This window comes from Lactuca virosa, chromosome 8 (assembly GCF_052849685.1).
Source record: "Lactuca virosa cultivar CGN04683 chromosome 8, Lactuca_virosa_CGN04683_v6, whole genome shotgun sequence".
In the NCBI taxonomy this organism is placed as follows: Eukaryota; Viridiplantae; Streptophyta; class Magnoliopsida; order Asterales; family Asteraceae; genus Lactuca; species Lactuca virosa.
In genome coordinates, this window is record NC_136433.1 from 190146819 (window position 1) to 190167942 (window position 21124).

General features: G+C 38.6%; 1 protein-coding gene across 1 annotated transcript; it reads left to right on the forward strand.

Moving 5' to 3' along the window:
- The first annotated feature begins 444 nt into the window (after nt 1–444).
- Nucleotides 445–2115, forward strand: LOC145129089 (UPF0481 protein At3g47200-like). The gene is made up of 2 exons (XM_079063840.1): nt 445–505; nt 573–2115. The coding sequence occupies exon 2, from the start codon at nt 613–615 to the stop codon at nt 1933–1935; it is 1323 nt and encodes a 440-aa protein (XP_078919966.1). The 5' UTR covers nt 445–505; nt 573–612; the 3' UTR covers nt 1936–2115.
- Nucleotides 2116–21124: the final 19009 nt, after the last annotated feature.

Genomic DNA, 21124 nt, shown 5'->3' on the forward strand with positions numbered 1-21124 from the left:
ATATATTTTTTTCAATTTTTTTTTCAAAAATTCATGTTTTCTATAAAAAGTTAAAAAAATTGCATTTAAAAAAAAACGAAAAATACTATATTTAAAAATATATGGAAATTTTTTTTATGATGTAAATTTTTAGACATTTATATTAATATATTAAATAACACAAAAAAATTAAACATTAAATGAGATTGGTAAGATGACGATCATGTCTTTAATTAATTATTTTTGATCTAACGTTCCACTTTTAATTCTTGGGTTCTCGGAAAAATATGAGGTTTCAACCGATTATATATATATATATATATATATATATATATATATATATATATATATATATATATATATATATATATATATATATGAACACATTGACTTGGACTTTGTTCACACACTACCTAATATTTATTCAACTAAATCTTCATGATCGAATATAGCCAACTGCTACCGTATACCATGTCAATAATTTGAAGGCAGAACATTAACACCGGACCTGCCTTGAACGTGCCAAGTAAGTTGATTATTCGTTGTTGCAAACATTTAATACTAACCAGATTTATTGTGATCAATTCTTGTAGATATATCTGAAGAAGTCATCTGTTAGCAACAGGATTCATTATGGGAACAGAAGATGACGACTATGGAAAGAAGGTTCACGAATCCATTAGTAAACTGATAGAAGGTGAATCTGCAAGAACGAATCATTCCAAGCAATCTAATGTCACAATTTGTATGGTACCCGATACACTTCGAAATTTGAACCCAACTGCATATACGCCTCGAATCACCTCAATCGGCCCTCTTCACAAAGAGGACCAGCATCTTAAAGCTATGGAGGAGCACAAAGTGACTTACATGTATCGATTATTTTGTCGAACTGTGGAATCCACAAAGAAGGATATAGAGCAAATAACTTATAACTGTGTACAAGCAGTTCTTGGGCTTCTAACACGTGCAAGAGCTTGCTATGCACCAAGTTTTACAAATTATGAAAATTTAAAGTTCGCTGAAATGATGGTTATTGATGGTTGCTTCATACTTGAGCTTCTCTACAGGTTCGAATATGGAATTGGAGAGGGGGATCCAATTTTTGACAATATTCTGGTGATACATGACGTTAAACACGACTTGCTGCTACTAGAAAATCAAATGCCATTCTTTATTCTTGAAATATTGTTCAGCATCACTGTGAAACGGATCTTGAAGTCAATTTCGTTAACTGACCTTGTCTTCTATTTCTTCAAGGATATGAATATCATAAATAATAGCGAGCTTACCACAATTGAGGGACCAGTAGAGCATTGTCATATCCTTGGGCTTCTCCAAAGCTGCTACAGGCCTAGAGCTACCATGCGAGGCCGAGTCCCAAATATCTCATACTCTGCCACTGAAATCGCTGGAGCTGGAGTTACATTCAAGGCACACAAAGATGAAGATTCGCTACTTGCAGTGAAATTTAAACAATCATCTCTTGTTCCCGGGTCGGGTTCTCTAGTTGTTCGAGAAACCTGTTTCAGAATTCCAGTATTGTGCATCAAGGACTCAACTCCATCGTTCTTGAGGAATCTCATTGCCTATGAGCAATGCTACCCATTAAGTCGTCATTATGTTACCTCTTTGGCCTTTCTCATGGACAGGCTTATTGACACTAAAGATGATGTTTCGTTGCTTGTGAGGTCAAAAGTCCTTCAACACAACCTGGGAGCCATTGAAGATGTCACAAATCTCTTCAACAATATTTGCAATGGTGTTGTCCTTCGAGATTTTTATTACTCTGAGGAATGGACAAAGCTGCATGAATATTGCAATCGTTTCTGGCCTAGCATATTAATTTCACTGAGAAGACTTTTTAGAAGTACTACGTGGAAAACGTTGACAGTCATTGCTGCTGTGATCCTGTTCGTCCTAACATTACTCCAAACCATCTATACTGTTAAGTGATTTCGCTGAAGTTGTTGAATTTTGAAATTTTTTTTTATGTTACAGATTCCTAGTTTTAGTAGTTTTTATACAGAATGTAGCAAGTTACTGCCAAGTTTTTCTCCTTCAATTAAATTTTGTTACTCTAAATGGCATGCCAGGTACCTGAATATGTGTGTGAATAGAGATTTCGTTGCCAAAGTTCTTTAGTTTCCTTACTACAATCCACTTAATTTGTTCTATCTCGAAATTCCATATACACTTGTTAAGTGCTAAGACAATTATTTTTACAATTTGTATATTGGCAACACTAGTACAAAAAATGATCTTAGGTAGCGTTTGGTATACAGAACAGAACATAACTAGACAAAAACAATATTATTCGGTATGGCGTTTGGCAAAGGTGGGACAAAAAGTCAAAGGACAAAAACTTGGTCAATGGACTAAAACTTGTAAATTTAGTCCCATCCAAAAGGGTGGACGATACAAAGTAATGTTTACAAAGACCAAATACCCTCCTCCTCCCCTCTCTCAAATCATAATTCATAAAACTGTAGAAATTCTCATGGATCCCCCCTGTCAATGATCTATTGTTTGTAACGTCAGTACATGAACTGATTTTGTTTCATCTTGTTTTGTCTAGCACAATCACTTCTCCATGTATGATTAAGACTTCTTCTCTAGTCTTGGTTTACATGATTTTGGCTTATTCTTTTCGGCCATTCTATCTTGGCATGGCCTATCCACGAGTTCTCCACTTCTCCTGGTATGTAGATCTGAAATGTATAACTTCTTTCCCCCAAACCTCTAAGCATTTTTTTTCTTGAGCTTCATACGCTTGATTATACCAGAAAGCAAGCGAACTCTTGATTGAAATATTGTCTAAATGTAGTCGAACTCTTAAACATCGATTTAGGTTTTAAAGAAGGTGATTAAGTTTCTGCAAATGAATCGATTTAGAATAAAAACCAGTCACCTGCTTCTTCTGCAATTCATGATTTTTTAATACGATTTATTGTTTAATCCTATGATTTATCTCTAAAACTTTGCAATCTTTTGATAATTCTTTTTTCAAATCGGGTTAGGATTGAAGGTTTATTAGCAGTACACCCTTTGATATGTGATGATATATGGTCCATTAGCATGGCCTAGACAGCTCTAGCGCGCCAACCTTGCCTGGCGCTCCCTTGCCAGCCTTGCTGGGGACTCCCTTGCCAGCCTTGCTGGGGACTCTCATGCAGGCCAGGCCTGACGCTCCCTTGCCGGCCTTTCCTGGTGCGCGCCCTCCAGCCTCGCCCGACGCCTCCCGGCGGCCTTGCCCAGCTCCTTGCTAGGTGGGCCTAAATTGGGCTGGCTCAAGGCCTGACCTAATTCCCCTTGACCTAATTATCCACTATAAATAGAATAGTGCCTCCTCCGTGGAGAGGGACTTCAGCCAATGGCTCATTCGCCGCCCATATCTCTCTCTAGGCTCAGCCGCTACACTATATTCCGGCCGGGTGGCTCAGCCGCCAGCCGCCGCCGTCAGCCACCATACACTACCCCCAGCACCAAGATGGTCCTCTCCAGCTAAGGAGAACCATCTCAAATCTACTAGCTGATCTAACTTGATCATCAGAGCCTGCTCCCGGGGCACAGTCCCTGGGGCGGTTCTAACGACCTTGCTCTGTGATGTCCAGATCTCCGTCGTAGCAGAAGATAAGAAGAATCGTCGGAGTTCTATGTCGCATCATTTGGTGCCATCCCGGACCCGAGCGAGTAGCAAAAGCCTCAGTTGGTTTCAAGCTCGTTTTCTCTCAGATCTGTTCATATTTGTTGCATTTCACATCAGGTTTGCTTAGATTTGCTCATTTCTACCCATCATTTGTTCAGATCTTCTTGGTTCTTACCAAGATCTGTCTAAATTTGTTTTACCATCTTTCAGATCTGTAGATCCATCTCGTTTTTAGTTCAGATCTATGGATCTACATGATTTTCTTCACTGAAACACTCTCCAAGCTTGCAAAAACCTTCTTAGATCCGTTTTTGTTTATATTCCGGGGCTTTGTTGAGCAAATTCAGAAGAAAAGAAGTTTTATGAGTTTTTACCCATATTTTTCGGTTCATAAGATAAGAAAATCCTTTTTTAGTTGGGTTTTTCTGTATACAACTCCATTCCACAACTTCAGCCCTGTGTTCATTTGCATTGTGGTGGTTTCTTCAGAAAATTGAGAAGAAAAGAGGTTTTTACGGTTCATAAATCATTCTTTCTGTTGAAATTGAAAAGAAACTCTTTTTTTTTTAGCTAAGGATTTTCGTATGTTTTTTTTACCAATTTTAACAGATGTTTGTAGGCATAGTTGTGTTTCTTGTACATTGCAAAAAAAATGAGAGGAAAAAATCCCTTAAGCTCAAAATTTTATATGCAAATCTCTATCCCTGCAATTATTTGCTTATACACATAGCTGTGTACATTGTACATTTCACAAAACCCACAAAAACGTTTATCCCATCTATCAAAACCCATTAGATTATGTTTTTGACCCACCACTTTAGTTTTACCCTTACATCTTACCATTCAACAAATTATAGAAAAGTGGTGATATATGTTTCTTTTGAGCCAACAACAAAAACAAAAAGAAGGGGGAATGGGTATTACTAAGAAAACCCTATTTGTTGAGTATTTTTGTATGCCTTTCACCCATTATTTATTTATTTTTAACCCACCTCAAAGTTACCCCAATATTTTAGTTACCATTTTAGTTAATGGTTTTCAAAAAAAAAAAAAAAAAAAAAAAAAAAAAAAAAAAAGACGGGAAAATGGTATTCAGTATACATCGTAAACTAAGATAAAAACAGCTGGAATGGGTCCCATGTGGGTTTTGAATAGCCTAGTCAGGAGGCAGAAAGAAAAGAAAAAATGCATTCAGTTTACTGCTCGACATAAAAAATTTACAAGAAAATGCTTGGTGGTTTTGTCTCACATCAACAAAAAAAAGGAGGGGTGGTAACCCGCCGTACCACCTATTGCATAGGCCTTCAGAACCATGCGGGTCCCAATAAGTATTAAAAGTCAACAGAAAACACAAAAGAAGGCGGGACCCACCATTCTGTTGCTCTTCCCATATATGACCTTTACCGATGAACAATCTTCTACAGATCATCCCGATGGCGGCACCTCCAAGAGGCAACAGTTCTGATAAGCATACCTCAAAACCAATCATCGGAGGTCAGAATCTGAGTATCACCGATCTTCCGAGCACCAGCAACCACCGTAGACTAGATTTAAAAGGCCACTGGTCACTTCTGATTTCGATGAGCGCCCCCGATAGTAGCTCTCACCTTCACCACCAGACAACCTGCTTAAGCCATCACCGGCCAGACTGCCTTCTCCAAATTTCACCGGCAGCCTGGAACTGAATCACCAACGTCGCTAACAGTGTCAGTCGGTCCCCGTTTAGGACTCTCACATCGTCGTCCCTGGACCACCCGTCGACACCCAACAACTGCCTCACACCTTCAAGCAAATCAGCTCACAAATCCAGTTGTTGGTCGCCCCTGTCCCGACGAAATGACCCCGGTAACTGCCTTTGTCCTCTCTGGTAGAGATCATTGGCCTCAAATGTTTGATTAATCACCGCCTGCTGGAGCTACGACACCACCACATCACCTCCAGTCACTGACTGTCAACACTCGTCGCCGATCTCCCTCTACATTCAACATTACCCGACGAGGAGCCTCGCACTGCTAGCCGTCGTTTCTTTTCTTCTTTTTGCACCCTTGGAACAGATCGTGAGTATAAGGGGGAAAACGGCTGTAAGATGAAAGCAAAAGAAGGTGTGATACCCATGGAACGTTCAAACGCACGTACAAAAAAAGAGAATTTGGGCATACAACTCCATAAACCCTAATGGGATGCATTGTTGTGTGTGGACTATAACACCTGATTTGGGCTTTCCATATATTTTAACGTCCGGGCTGCCTAAAAAACAATTAAATGACCCAGTTTTTTCAAGAATAAATTGGCCTATCAGCCAACGCTCAAGTGATATGCTTCGCTCAGCACACCAGATTCTAAAAAATGCGTTGCGATCTAGGCCTAGATTACTCGACATTTAAAAAAAACTAGTTTTTCCCAATAATGGAGAAAATTTCATCAAATTGGAAATGAGCTGCCAATATCCATCCTGGGCTCCTATGACAAATTGGCCTATACTAGTTTATTTTGGGCCCCTTCCAAGCGGGCTCCTTCATTTTATTGGGTTGTGTCAACAACAATAAAATGAGCTAATCTTACGAGACAAATTTTACAATCAGTCTCCCAATGCTCGCATACTGCAACCCTATCAAATAAATTTCAAGATTCGCTTCTTCGGTCCTATCCACGCAACATTTTCAAAAAAAAAGGAGGAAGAATAGTAGTGTACTATTGCTACTCGTGAAGCATTTTGAAATAACCCCGACAGAAAATCAATTAGTTTATGGTTTAAAGAAAACATATTAATTCACAAATTTGATCCTGTTGTCTTTTCAGATAATCGCTCCAGCGCTGCGACACTCAAAGTGCACCAACAACAAACTCACGGAGTAAAGCTCGGTCAGTAAGACATGAGCAAGGGACTTGCAAACCTGTACAAATAAATGAGGCTCGAAAGTGCAAACAACAGGCCGATATCATATATCCATTCATTCTTACTCCTCGCTCTTTCTGAAAAGCGGGGAGTAGAGGGGTTAGCACAACACTGTGCAGAAGTGTTATTTCTATTTTGAGTAAAGATTTGAACTACATAACGATATGACGCTATATACGATTGTGCATCCCTGGGAAGAGATTGGTGTTATGAATGAAGGATAAGCTTTATAGCCCAACACCAAACATAAACCACGTTGCCCGACTATCAGCAACCGTGTTGGCCGGCCCCGGGCAGTCTCGCAACACACTCTCAGTAGCCATGATGTCTAACTCTCATTAGCTATGATGCCCAGCTCTTTCTAGTAGCCATGCGGCCCAGCTTCTAGCAGCCATGATGCCTAACTCTCATCAGCTTCTAGCAGCCATGATGCCTAACTATCAGGCCAACTCCATCATAGCGGCAAGCTCCGCATGCAAGGTTCAGCACCCTTGCCTTGAGTCACCTGGCTTCCCAGCCCAACTCCATCATAGCGGTAAGCTCCGCATGCAAGGTTCAACACCCTCGCCGGGAGTTGCTTGGCTTCTAAGCCTGATTTATTCCATCTGATGCCCTTCCGCGTGATGTATTCATTATCACTAGCTGTCGAGCCCGATTTATTCCATGCGATGCTCTTCCGCGTGATGTATTCATTATCACTAGCTGTCGAGTGCGATTTATTCCACGTGATGCTCTTCTTCTTGATGTATTCATTATCATTACCTGTCGAGCCCGATTTATTCCACGCGATGCTCTTCCGCATGATGTACTCATTATCACTAGCTGTTGAGCCCGATTTATTATAAGCGATGCTCTTCCACGTGATGTATTCATTATCACTAGCTGCCGATCCCGATTTATTCCACACGATGCTCTTTCGCGTGATGTATTCATTATCACTAGCTGCCTAGCCCGATTTACTCCACACGATGCTCTTCCGCGTGATGTATTCATTATCACTAGCTGCCAAGCCCGATTTATTCCACACGATGCTCTTCTGCGTGATGTATTCATTATCACTAGCAGTCGAGCCCGATTTATTCCATGTGATGCTCTTCCGCGTGATGTATTCATTATCACTAGGTGCTGAGCCTGGTTTATTCCACGCGACGCTCTCTCGTGTGATGTATTCATTATCACTGGCTTCTAAGCCCGGTTTATTCCATGCGATAATCTTCCATGTGATGTATTCATTTGATGGGTTTTATGTACTCTAACATCCCTATGGTGCACATACAACCCTAATGTTTTGGATCTAAGTTTTCTCTATTTATACATGCAATATTGTTTTTCCCAAGCATGAAGCCTAAACTAACATACAACTTGATATATGAATCATAAAAACCATTTAGAAGATTACCTCTTGTTGTAGCTTGTTTGTATTTGGCCTTTAAGAGCTTTGCACCCCAAGTGTGATGCCTCAAATGTTCCACAACACACCAAGAACAAATGGAGGCTTGTGAGAGAGAAGCTAGGAAGCACAAATCGGCTAGTATTCTTCTTTAGAATGCATGACCCGATTTTAGGGAGTTAGGGGTTGCTTTTATAGCCTAGGGTTTCATCCATGCAAACCCTAATTCACCATGACTCTTCACATTTCATAGACCTTTTGGGCTAAACTTTCATGGACTCTCATAAAGGTTTAGTCCAACCCTAATCAACATGGATCATTGGTCCAAACTATAAGTATTACTGATTTACCTAATCAGTCCTCATAAATTTAGTCAGTCTCTTTTGATCACTAAATTAATTCCAAATTAATTCTTGATCAATAATAATTAAATAATGTGATTTCTCTATTAATATATTATACTTATAATATATTAATAAATCACAAATAACCTCTTTCTCAAATATCCATCCTGTCAAATTGTTCCAGTGAATTGCACCCCAAATAGACCATGCTACTTTCGGGTCAAGTACATACCAATTATCGTTATGGGCTTAGACACCTAATCCAACAGTCTCTCACTTGGATAAGTCTAATAACTATAATTGCAAATGCAACTTCAAAATCTGATTAGCAAGCGTAGCTCTCTAAAGCCGTTGTCGAATCCTGACGCACCATTTAGATAAGGGATCATATAATCCTCTGTTCTTCAAGATATCATGCGCACAAATACATGGAACATAGTCATACTTATTGTCCAACAGTTTTTTCCCGATTTCTGATTTGTTTGACATAGAACTTAATTGAACACATCAATTGAGTCCTGACCGGGCCCGACACGTAAGTCAAAACAAAATCATCAAGGGGCCCAAGATATCGCTTTTATTCTTCTTAGGATAAAAGGAACAGATAAAATTCGACTTAGATGCTTGTACTAAGTACTTGTTAAATTATACACAATAGCACGTTTTATAACATCAAGTTACTGATGGGGTTTCGCATTATTAGTGTACAACCAACTCATAATCAACAACTCATATATCTTGGCTTGAAGATTATATGATATTATCATCTCACAATCACTCGTGATAAATTCCATGAAGTGATTCATGTGAGCGTGGGTTTAATCCAATATTCAAATCTTATTTCAGGAGCACTCATGAATGTTGTAGCAAACTCTTGCTATGTCTAAACACTTTAGACAATCTACAAGCCAATTCATGACAGTCTAATCTCATAACCTACTTCCAAAGTATGACAGATTGTGGATGGTTTGAATAATCTTATTATTCTGGAAGTCAAAACATGCAAATTGAAACAATAGTAAACAATTGACAGAAGATAGTAACTTTACTCATAAATAAAACTCCTTTTATTCAATCATCAAATGTCAATTAAATTTTATCTATTACAAGTTTCTAAACAACTATCTAATCACTAAAACTAATATCGTCCTTCAGCCCAATACTCGTTCCATGCTGCAAGTGCTTATCCCTACTCAGTCCCTTTCTAAGGGGATCTGTTGAGTTCTTCTCTGACGATATCCTCTTTACTACGAGGAGTCCTTCTTCTACTTGATTTTGTATAAAGTGATATTTTATGTCGATGTGCCTGGATCTGCCATGATCCCTCGGTTCCTTGGTTAAGGCAACTGCACTCTCGTTGTCACAGAAAATATCTATAGGCTCCTTTACAGCCGATACAACTCCAAGGTCTTCAATGAAGTTCTTCAGCCATATGGCCTCCTTTGCCGCTTCGCTTGTTGCAATGTACTCTGATTCGCAAGTTGAATCAGCTACAGTTTCTTGTTTGGAACTTTTCATTGTTACTGCTCCTCCATTCAGGGTAAAATACCCACCCCGACTGAGAGTGGAAATTATCTCTGTCGGTCTGAAAGCTGGCGTTACTATACCCTGTCACTCTCAAGTCATCACTCCCACCGAGGGTAAGGACCAAGTCCTTAGTCCTCTGTAGGTACTTAAGAATGTTCTTTACCACAGTCCAGTGAGCTCTACCAGGATTCCCTTGATATCTGATGACCATGCTCAAAGCAAAGGCCACATCAGGGCGAGTACATGTCATAGAATACATGATCGACCCAACTGCCGAAGCATATGGTACTTGACTCATATCTGCTATCTTTTCGTCTGTACTCGGACTCTGAGCCTTGCTCAGTTCAGTATTGCTCTGGATAGGTAAGTCACATTTCTTGGAATCCTCCATGTTGAAACGTTTCAACACCTTGTCCATGTAGGTGCTAGGACTAAGTCCTATTAGTATTTTACTCCTATTTCTCAATATCCTTATCCCTAGAATATAAGAAGCTTCTCCGAGGTCCTTCATAGAGAAACACTTCCCAAGCCAGGACTTAACTGTTGGGTTTTGAGAATTCTAACACTCCTAAGTGTACATGCAACCCTAAATACCTTGGATCTATGTTTTCTCTATTATATATGCAAATATGAATATTCCAAGGTATTATACTAACTAGCATATGAAACATTGATTCATATGGAATAATATAAGTTAGAAGACATACCTTTTGATGTAGCTTGATTACATGAGCTTAAGAGCCTAGCGCCTCAAGTGTGACACCTCAAATGGTTCACACAACACCAAATACACTTAGAATAACTTGAGAGAAATGAGACACTTCATGAAATCGGCTAGCCCTCACCATTCCTTCATAGTGACCGATTTTTGGGAAGAATAAGATGCTTATATAGTGTGTCACAATTAGGGTTACACCATGTAAACCCTAATTGTCATGGCCTTTCATTTCCATGATCCATGGGTACAAAAACACCATGGAGCATCCATGGAGCATCCTATGGGTTTTAGCCCAAGTTGATAATCCATGGAGCATTAGCCCACTATACAAGTATGGATGATTTACACAATCAACCCATATATTTAATTAGTCTCCTTTTGATCGCTTAATTAATTCCAAATTAATTCTTGATCAATACTAATTAAATAATCTTATTAATATATTAGAACTTATAATATATTAATAAACTTTAAGTGTTATTTCTCTCATTTTAGTCTATCCAAATGCATGATGCCATGCAACCCAAATGGACCATGCCAATCGGGTCAAGTACATACCAAATATAGTTATGGACTTAGATACTAATCCAACAGTCTCCCACTTGGATAAGTCTAAAACTATTATTGCGTATGACTTCAAAACCCGACTAGCAATCGTAGCTCTTAAAAGCTGCTGCCGTCGAACTCTGAACAAATCAATGACGCGTCCATCAGATAACGGATCATATATTCCTCCATTCTAGATATCATATGGACTGAGACATGGATTAAAATCATTCTCTCTGTCCATTTGTTGTTTCCTGATTTCCGATTTATGACGACCGACTAATTGAACAAATCAAATCAGTGCTGGCTTGGCCAAGCACTTCGGGGTGTCATCACTAAATCATCGAGGGGCCCACAAATATCGCTTTTATCCCTTTAAGGGTAAAAGGAATGGATAAACTTCGACTCATATGCTTGTTCTACTACTTGTTGAATCATACACAAAGGCACGTTTTATAACACAGAGTTACCAATTGCGTTTTCGTGCAATCAATGTATAACCAACTCATAGGCAACAATTCATATCTCTAGGTTTGAAGAATATAAGATATTATCGTCTCATGATCACTCGTGATGAAATCCATGAAGTGATTCCAATGAGCGTGGGTTGAATCCAATACTCAGAATTTATGAGTACTCATGAATGTTGTAGCACCACTTGCTATGCCCCATACCTTGGACATCTACAATCCAGCTTCATGACAGTCTTGATTCATATCTACTTCCAACATATGACCAACTGTGGATAGTTTGAATAACTTAGTCATTCAGGAAGAACGACCTAGTTATTCTGGATGTCAAAACATGCAAAGTGAAACATAATAATAATACTAATCCTATATGGCCCCAAAACTTTGAGAGTAAATAAAACAACTTTTATCTAAGCACCATATTGATTACTCATTATTCAATGTTTCGATTTTCTCAACTTTATACTTGAATTTAAAAACAATGGTTGTCCCATGCTCCAAGCATGTACACTATGTTTTCTAAACACTAGTCATGCCATACACCAAGTATGCACACTATGTTTGTCTAAACAATAGTTATGCCATACACCAAGTATGCATAATAAGTTTGTCTATGATCTTTACTTTGTGAAATAGATCGATTGAACATAATTCCAATGATTCTCATTTCACAGTCCCAAATCCTTACCGCAAATGCAAGAATTCCAAATTCATGCCATTTACCGAAATATTGTTAGATTTTAAACTTATATGCATTGATCCTCTTGTAATGATTATGCACAAAGACTTGTCAACAGACATTACAGAGTATTCCAATGGAGATCAACTCCATGGAAACATCCTTCTTGCATTAAGTTTTTCTAATCTTACACAAATTGAATAACTTCCACTTGTGGAAACATTTTCATATTCCCATTTTGACTATCACTTCTGAACAAGAGCTGCCTCTTTTCAGAATATGTCAATATGGTCCTTCCAAAATTTACATTATACTTCCAACTGTCCCTGAGCAACCAATCTTTGGTAAACCTTAGATTGTCCTCGACTTTATCACCTAATTGATGTGCCGGTTAACCACACGCGCTCCACCAATCTATGATAAACATTAAGTTACCCTTTGCCACACATTGTCAGTCCCCTGTTAGTGTGCCGGTTAACCACACACGCTCCACTAATGACTTAACAAAGGTGCAAAGTGCAATTTCATGGGTTAGCACCATTTCACATTTTTCTAAGTAACCTTATACCCCCCTTATAGACCGGCTTCGTGAATGAGGCCTACTAACGGTAAGATTGACTTTATCTTATACATATCTATATAATTAAAATTATAATAATAGTATAAGGGTTGAATTTTAAACTTTTAAAATTCTAGGGTTTGATTTGGAATTAAAGCATTCATAAGCAAAACTTTACAAATTCCAAAACTTGAGGGCAAGTTTTGAAACTATTCAAAACTATTCAATTCCATAACTTATGTGTTTAAAGTAGTTTTAATTCAAAAAACTCTTCAAGTTCCATAACTTGAGGACAAGTTATGGAAGACTTTAAACTATTAAAAGAATATGACTTTTCTTTATTCATAACCTATGGAAATATTTATGAGTTTTATGAATATTAAATGTGACTTTTCATATAACTTGAGGAAAAGTTACAAAAACACATTTTAGAACCAACTCTTAGATTAATTTGGATTGAAAACAACAATTTCACATAACTTTTCTATTAATCTAAGCAACTCATAAGAACAAGATAATTCAATCAAATTTTTTCATGTAATTAGCCTAACCATTAAACTAATACAAAACATGAATCTATTGACAATTATCTTTGAAATTGGATTAGCATGAACATTACCACATCAAAAATAGGTTTATAAGTTGAAAAACAGCTTAGGGTAATGTTCCTAGTCCAATTCCAGTGAAAACAGTCGAAGATATGTTGTCTGGGGGTCCAACTCGTCGAGTGCATGAACCAACTCGGCGAGTTGGATGAGTTTAGCCTTGGACTCGTCGAGTTCCTTCATGGACTCGGCGAGTCTGTTGAGCAGACAACAACAAACTTCGATTTTTCAGCCAATTTTGCAAGTATAACAAGAAAACAAGCCTAGGATCTGATACCACTGTTGGGTTTTGAGCATTCTAACACTCCTAAGTGTACATGCAACCCTAAATACAGTGGATCTATGTTTTTGTCACACCCCCAAACCAAGGATGGCGGAAACGTCCGGGGGTGGAGGACTTCATGTATAGTATCACAACAACGAGTATAATAGTGCTCAAAGTAATTACAACCAATCATAAATATAATTGGAAAAGTTACACCAAAGCATATGTTTACATGATTCAAATCAATTATATTATGATGACAAAATGAACTGTTTGACGATTTATCGTCCCATCCTCAAAACGCTGTTGATTTCCTGTTTCACTGAATTCCTGAGAATACAAGTAGTTTTGAAAAAAAGTGTCAACAGTTAAGTTGGTGAGTTCATAAGCTTTTGATAGTAAGAGTTTGAAAACCGATCTTTGTAATGAGTTGTATGTTACCAAGAAAAATCCAATATTTTCCTTATAAAAGTTATGTGGTCCTAAATACCAGGACCTAGAATAAACAAGTATTTGTCATACTTAAAGATATAAAAGTGGTTTTAAATCGGCATAAAACCCTTTTTAAGTTGAGAAAATCCCGTAATGGACGTTGTGTAGACTTAAATACCAAGACTGAAAGTGTATAGTAATATCCGTACTTATTGATAATAAAAGTGATTTTAAATCGACATAAAACCCCTTTTGATTTATAAAAATTCCTGTAAACTTTATGTGTTGTTAACTCCCTATGTGAGTCGCTATAACCATACTATGACTGAATGAACCTGCCACGGCGTTTCTCAGGCGCCGAAAATTGTTATGACATTTGTCACCCGTAGACCTGCAGGTCCCACTGTAGCTAACAGCAAGGTATGGGGTGTCAAACCCAATATAGATCTATACACAACTATCACGTTCTCCCTACAAGAGACTCTGGTTATAACTACCAGGAATTTTAAACCGTACTCTAGGAGTACTGAGAAGATTGTCTCACAATTTAAGTTAACAAGTTTACGTGTGGTGTGCATGAGTGTAAAGCCTTTTTCTGTGGGAATAAAACCTTCCGAAATGTGTTTGTTGTGTTGATGGAAACATAAACCATACCTATTATAGTTTATCAAAACAAGGGTAGTAGTAGTAATGTATGTAAACTATACTTAACATAGTTTATCCAAATGTTTGTATGTAATGGATGTACTTTGATTATAACAATTTGTTATTTCTATGCTTTATCTAGAAAAATCCATTTGTTAACTGTTGTATGTCCTTATACTAAGACAAAATGTCATATAATGCAATAACATATAATCACATAAAGATATACACCTTGCTCAACATGTTACAAGGTGTGATGAAGTTGATAGCATTTTTCTGTTGTTAACAATTTCTATTACTGTTCTTAGGAAATTTGTAGAAAAATCATCAAAGGTCCAAATCAGAATTCGTAAACTCAGAGAGTTTGGAAAATGAGTCTAGTTTGTTCATAAATTTTATTATGATTTTTAATGACCTCCAACGTGTGTGAAAAAGTCCATAACCACAGACTGGTCCGGATTGATGTTTGAAATGATAGGCAGTTTTGTAAAAATCACCATAAATTGTAGAAAAATCTTATGGTGATGTGCAAGTAGCCATTTTAAAGCTAAGAACTTGAACTACTTGCACCGTATACAGTTTTGAAAATACAAATGTTTAAGTTGACCAAAACATTCCGTGAATGGAGTCCAACGTTTCTGATGAAAGCTGTTAGAAGAATTTAGTTGTGTTCTTAGTGTTTTAACTTGTATTCCCCCCCTTAAAACGTAAGAAAACATGAAAATGTAGGGGTATGAACTCACCTTGAGTGATTTCAGAAGATGGATGATGGAGAAAAGAAGCGCTCAACTCAAGAACACTTGGGAGGATGCCTTGAAGATTTGAAGATCTAACACAAATGTGATGGAATTTGTGTAAGAAATCTATGATTTGGGAAGAAGAAAGTGAAATAATCATAAGAAGAATGAATTATACTTACCAAATGAAGGAGAAAAGCTGGAAAATGCCTTGGAAATCTCGAATTTGTGTGAGAGAATTTGAGAGAAAAGTGAGTTTGATCTTTAGTGTAAATGAGGGAAGTGAGTGAGAATGAGGAGAGAGAGAGGGAGTTGTTCCAGCTCCAAAACGTGATAATGGCTGAAAATGAGTGGGAAAGGACTATGAAGTGACTAGGGATGGTGGGGAGGACAATGGTTGGTCATGGAGTGGGTATGGGGGTGGTAGCTTGTGTCATAAACTAAAGAAAAGTCAACACTCCACCTCAATTATTCACCCACTAGATTTTATTCTTAAATAAAGATTTTCACAAAAATATATTTAAATTATGAATATTTAGGGTCTTATATGTTAAAATATGATTTTTGGAGAAAATCCCGCGTTAAAATAATTAAAAACGGACTTAAAATGGAGTCGTGGTCGAAAACCGGGTGGAAAATGCCAAATCCGAAGTCAGGAGGGTGACTTCGACCTTAGGAGCCATGGATCCGAAGTGGGGCTCGGCTGCTGGCTGCGGTCGGTGGCTGCGGCTGATGGCTGCGGTCGGTGGCTGCGGCTGATGGCTGCGGTCGGTGGCTGCGGTTGTTGGCTGTGGTCGGTGGCTGCGGCTCGCTGGCTGCGGCTGCGGCTAGGTGACCGCGGATCCTCAAGGAGACTCCGGCTCAAGGAGGGTTTGATCCCTATAGAGGGACTCCGGCCCTAAGAGGCTATTTTCCAAGGAATCTTTCCGTTTCGCATGGGTTTTCACCAAATCAAGTGTCGGGATGCCCCAATTGATTACAAAAAGATCAAGAGAGGTTTTGAGAGAGATTTGGGAGAGATTTGACATACTTAGAAAGATTTCTCATTCAGAGAGAGATTTGACATTCTTGGAGAGATTTCTCATTCAGAGAGAGATTTGGGAGAGATTTCACATTCTTGGAGAGATTTGGGAGAGATTTCACATTCTTGGAGAGATTTGGGAGCGATTTGACATTCTTGGAGAGATTTCTCATTCAAAGAGATATTTGGGAGAGATTTCACATACTTGGAGAGATTTGGGAGAGATTTGTCATATAGAAAGATAGAGTGAAAGAGATTAAGAGAGGTTCCATTTATGACCTTTTTGAGTGTCCGACTTTGCAACGCAAGGTCGGTAAACCCCGTTAAGCCATGTTTTAGTGTCCTACACACTCCTGATGAGTGTGCAATAGTGTTTTTATCTCTTTGGTTCATTGTTTAGCACTATCAAGGTTAAGGAAAATTAAACACACGAATTTTCCAATTGATGTTTTCTCATTAAATTAGCGAATTGTTCAGTAGTTACATAACGTGAACCCTAATATACAAGGGTTGACTGCGTTGACTGGTTTGACTTGTTGACTTAGTTCGACTTTGACTTGACCAGAATTTGACGGTTGTCACAGTTTTCTCTATTATTCATGCAAATATGAATATTCTAAGGTATTATCCTAACTAGCATACGAAACATTGATTCACATGGAATAATATAAGTTAGAAGACATACCTTTTGATGTAGCTTGATTCCATGAGTTTAAGAGCCTAGTACCTCAAGTGTGACACCTCAAATGGTTCACACAACACCAAATACACTTAGAATAACTTGAGAGAAATGAGACACTTCATGAAATCGGTTAGCCCTCACCATTCCTTCATAGTCACCGATTTTTGGAAAGAATAAGATGCTTATATAGTGTGTCACAATTAGGGTTACACCATGTAAGCCCTAATTGTCATGGCCTTTCATTTCCATGATCCATGGGTACAAAAACACCATGTAGCATCCCATGGGTTTTAGCCCAAGTTGATTATCCATGGAGCCTTAGCCCACTATACAAGTATGGATGATTTACACAATCAACCCATATATTTAATTAGTCTCCTTTTGATCACTTAATTAATTCCAAATTAATTCTTGATCAATACTAATTAAATAATCTTATTAATATATTAGAACTTATAATATATTAATAAACCTTAAGTGTTATTTCTCTAATTTTAGTCTATCCAAATGCATGATGCCATGCAACCCAAATGGACCATGCCAATCGGGTCAAGTACATACCAAATATAGTTATGGACTTAGACACTAATCCAACATTAACCTCCTGCAAGGTTGGAATGTCGTTTCCTATGAGCAGTATGTCATCTACATACAATACGAGAAAGCTAAGTATGCTCCCACTAGCTTTGACATATACACAGGACTCATCCTTGCTTTTCGAAAATCCAAACTCTTTGACTTTGTCATCGAAACAAAGATTCCATCTGCGAGATACTTGTTTCAAACCATAAATGGATTTCTCAAGCTTACATACTCTATTGGGGTACTTTGCATTGACAAAACCCTCTTGCTGACTCATATAAACATCGTCAGCCAACTTCCCATTAAGGAAAGCGGTTTTGACATCCATTTGCCATATTTCATAATTATGAAATGCAGCTATGGCTAGCATAACCCTTATAGATTTAATCTTCGCTACTGGTGAGAAGGTCTCGTCATAGTCAATTCCAGGAGTTTGAGTAAAGCCCTTCGCAACCAATCGTTCCTTATATGTGTGTACTTCCCTATCCATGTCGGTCTTCTTCTTGAAGATCCATTTGCACCCGACTGTCTTACGACCCGGTACATTGTCAACCAAGTTCCAAACTTGATTGTCATACATGGACTGCATCTCGCTGTCCATAGCCTCCTTCCATTTTGTAGACTCGGAGCCTGCGATGGCTTCCTTGTAGTTGTTAGGCTCATCCAAGTTTACCAGCGTACTATCACTGATAAATGTGTCACCTTCAGTAGTAATATGGAAACCATCAAACTCAGGTGCCATTCTAACTCTACTGGAACGCCTCAGAGGCAAGGACTCGTCAATTAGTTCAACAGGAGTTTCCTCCTCGGGTTGAGCGCTAGTGTTTGAGGTTCATTCATCACTTAACTCTTAAATCTCTTCATGGTCAATTTGCCTCCCACTTTCCTCTTGGCATATGAGTTCTCTTTCATGGAAAACCCCTCTCCTCGCAACGAAGACAACATTGTCACTCAGTCTACAGAAGAGATATCCAAAGGACTTCTTTGGATAGCCGATGAAAATACAACGCTCACTACAAGGTTCGACCTTGTCCTGAGTCTCTCGTTTTACGAAAGCCTCACAACCCTACACCTTGATATGTACTAATGAGAGAACCTTCCGTCTCCACATTTCGTGAGGTGTTTTGGCAACCTTTTTAGTTGGGACTAGATTAAGGATATGGGCAGAAGTCTCTAAGGCATAACCCCAGAATGCGATAGGTAACGAAGCTCGACTCATCATGGAACGAACCATGTTCAGCAAGGTTCGATTGCGCCTCTCAGCCACACCATTAAGCTGTGGTGTCCTAGGTGGCCTCAATTATGAAACAATTCCACATTCCTGAAGATAGTCGTGGAACTCGATACTAAGATACTCTCCACCTCGATCGAATCGGAGCATCTTTATCTTTCTGCCCAGCTGATTCTCCACTTCTTGTTTAAACTCTTTGAATTTTTCAAAGGTTTCTGACTTATGCTTGATTAAGTAGATATAGCCATATCTGGTGTAATCATCAGTAAAAGTCACATAGAAGCGGTTAGCATCCCTTGTGGTGGATCTAAAGGGTCCACACACATCGGTGTGTATGAGATCTAACAAACCCTCACCCATTGCACACGAACCAGTGAAGGGTGACTTGGTCATCTTTCCAAGTAAACAAGATTGACATCTGTCATCTGACTTTAAGTCAAATGACTCCAACACTCCATCCTTTGGAGTTGGGCTATGCGCTTCTTGTTGACATGTCCACGACGACTGTAACAACCCGATATTTTTAAGTCAATGTAACATTCAAAAAGTCAAATGTAATAAACTGTTTGGAATCAACGAAAATAGCATAAAAAATGAAGTGTTCAAAAATCTAAATTGGGATACTCAAGGTGTTAGATATCGTGCCAAGGTTTCCAAAAACATAAAGAACACTCAAATCCGAGTTATAGCGAAGAAGTTATGACCAATCGAAAATCCACGACACACCCGGTAAAACACTGCTAAACGTAAAAAGTGAAATTTCAATAAAATACTTTTTAGCCTTAGGTATCTAAACGAAAGTCATAGATTTTGTTAAACCGTGAGCATACATAAAAAGAACGCCCAAATCTGACTTCGTATGAGGAAGTTATGATTTTTCTAAGTTTCGGAACAGCGGTAGATAGCTAAAAAATTCGGAATAAAGATCGAGCGATTTTTTAGCCGACGTAACCTAAACGAGAGTTCAAGGTCTCTACAATAGTAGCACAATGGTAAAAAGACAGATGAAAACGGACGTCGGATAAAGAAGTTATGGATTTTTAACGGAATTCTCGTGTCCCGGCCTATTAAATAAAATATAATTAAAAATAAACTCAAAATTTGCCGACGAAGTCTAAATGAAAGTTGTAGAGTATTTTTCTCACCTTCGCGTGGATATAAAGAACGTCAAAAACGGAGCTCGTATGCGAAAGTTACGCATTTTTGAAGTTTTTGGCACGCATTACGAAGCTTATCCGAAGGAGTACGCCCGGCGTACTTCGGAGTACGCCCAGTGTACTGAATAGAGGGCCTCGGATCGGCCACGTCACCCCTACCACTCTACTGCCATCCCATCCAAAGACCGGAGACCGTGACATCATCGCTGACGTACGCCCCGTGTACGAGGGTACGCCCAGAGTACGAGGTACGCCCCGCGTACTTCGGAGTACGCCCCGCGTACGAGGGCAGTGTTCCTCACCTATAAATAGGATGCGAGACCTCCGACTTTCCTTGCCCATTTCCTCCTTCTCTCTCATTCTTACTCCACATTTAGCATCCCGAGACGATCCCGACTTCCCGGTTTCGTACCTCAGCCCCGACGAAGGTCCGAAGCCCCGAGATTTCCGAAAATCTCACCACTTTCCGGTCGAGGTGCCGCCCGAGGAAAAATCTCTTTTTCTTCGAATCATCACACTTTCCAGGTGAGTTCATACCCCTTATTTTCACGTCTTTTTCATGTTTTAGGGGGGGGGGGAAATACAAGTGAAACACGAGATAAACTCACACTTAAAATACACGTCGTTAGAAATGTTTTCAAATACTTGATCTAGATTTTGTTTATGGATGTTAAACAACATTAATACCAATGTTACACTTCACATGCAAAGTTGATATTACACCAAGTTTTTTTTTATCATCAAATGGAACACATTTTCGAAAAACTATAATGGGTATAGTTTACGAGTTATTCATTACATCTTTACATAAACACTGTAATATGAAATACTTTCATCTACATGAAATATCGACTTTTCTTTTTGTAGATCTATTAATACTAAGTGTTGTGAGACATTCAGCTTCAACGTACTCACAAGTACGCATTTCAAGTCCTGTATTATAAACCATAATCTCTTGGAGGGAGAGCGTGATACTTGTGTATAGATCTATACGGGATTGACAATCCCGC

Excerpts from the sequence above, each read along its gene's own strand:
- LOC145129089 (XM_079063840.1), top strand. The coding sequence starts at position 613 with ATGGGAACAGAAGATGACGACTATGGAAAGAAGGTTCACGAATCCATT.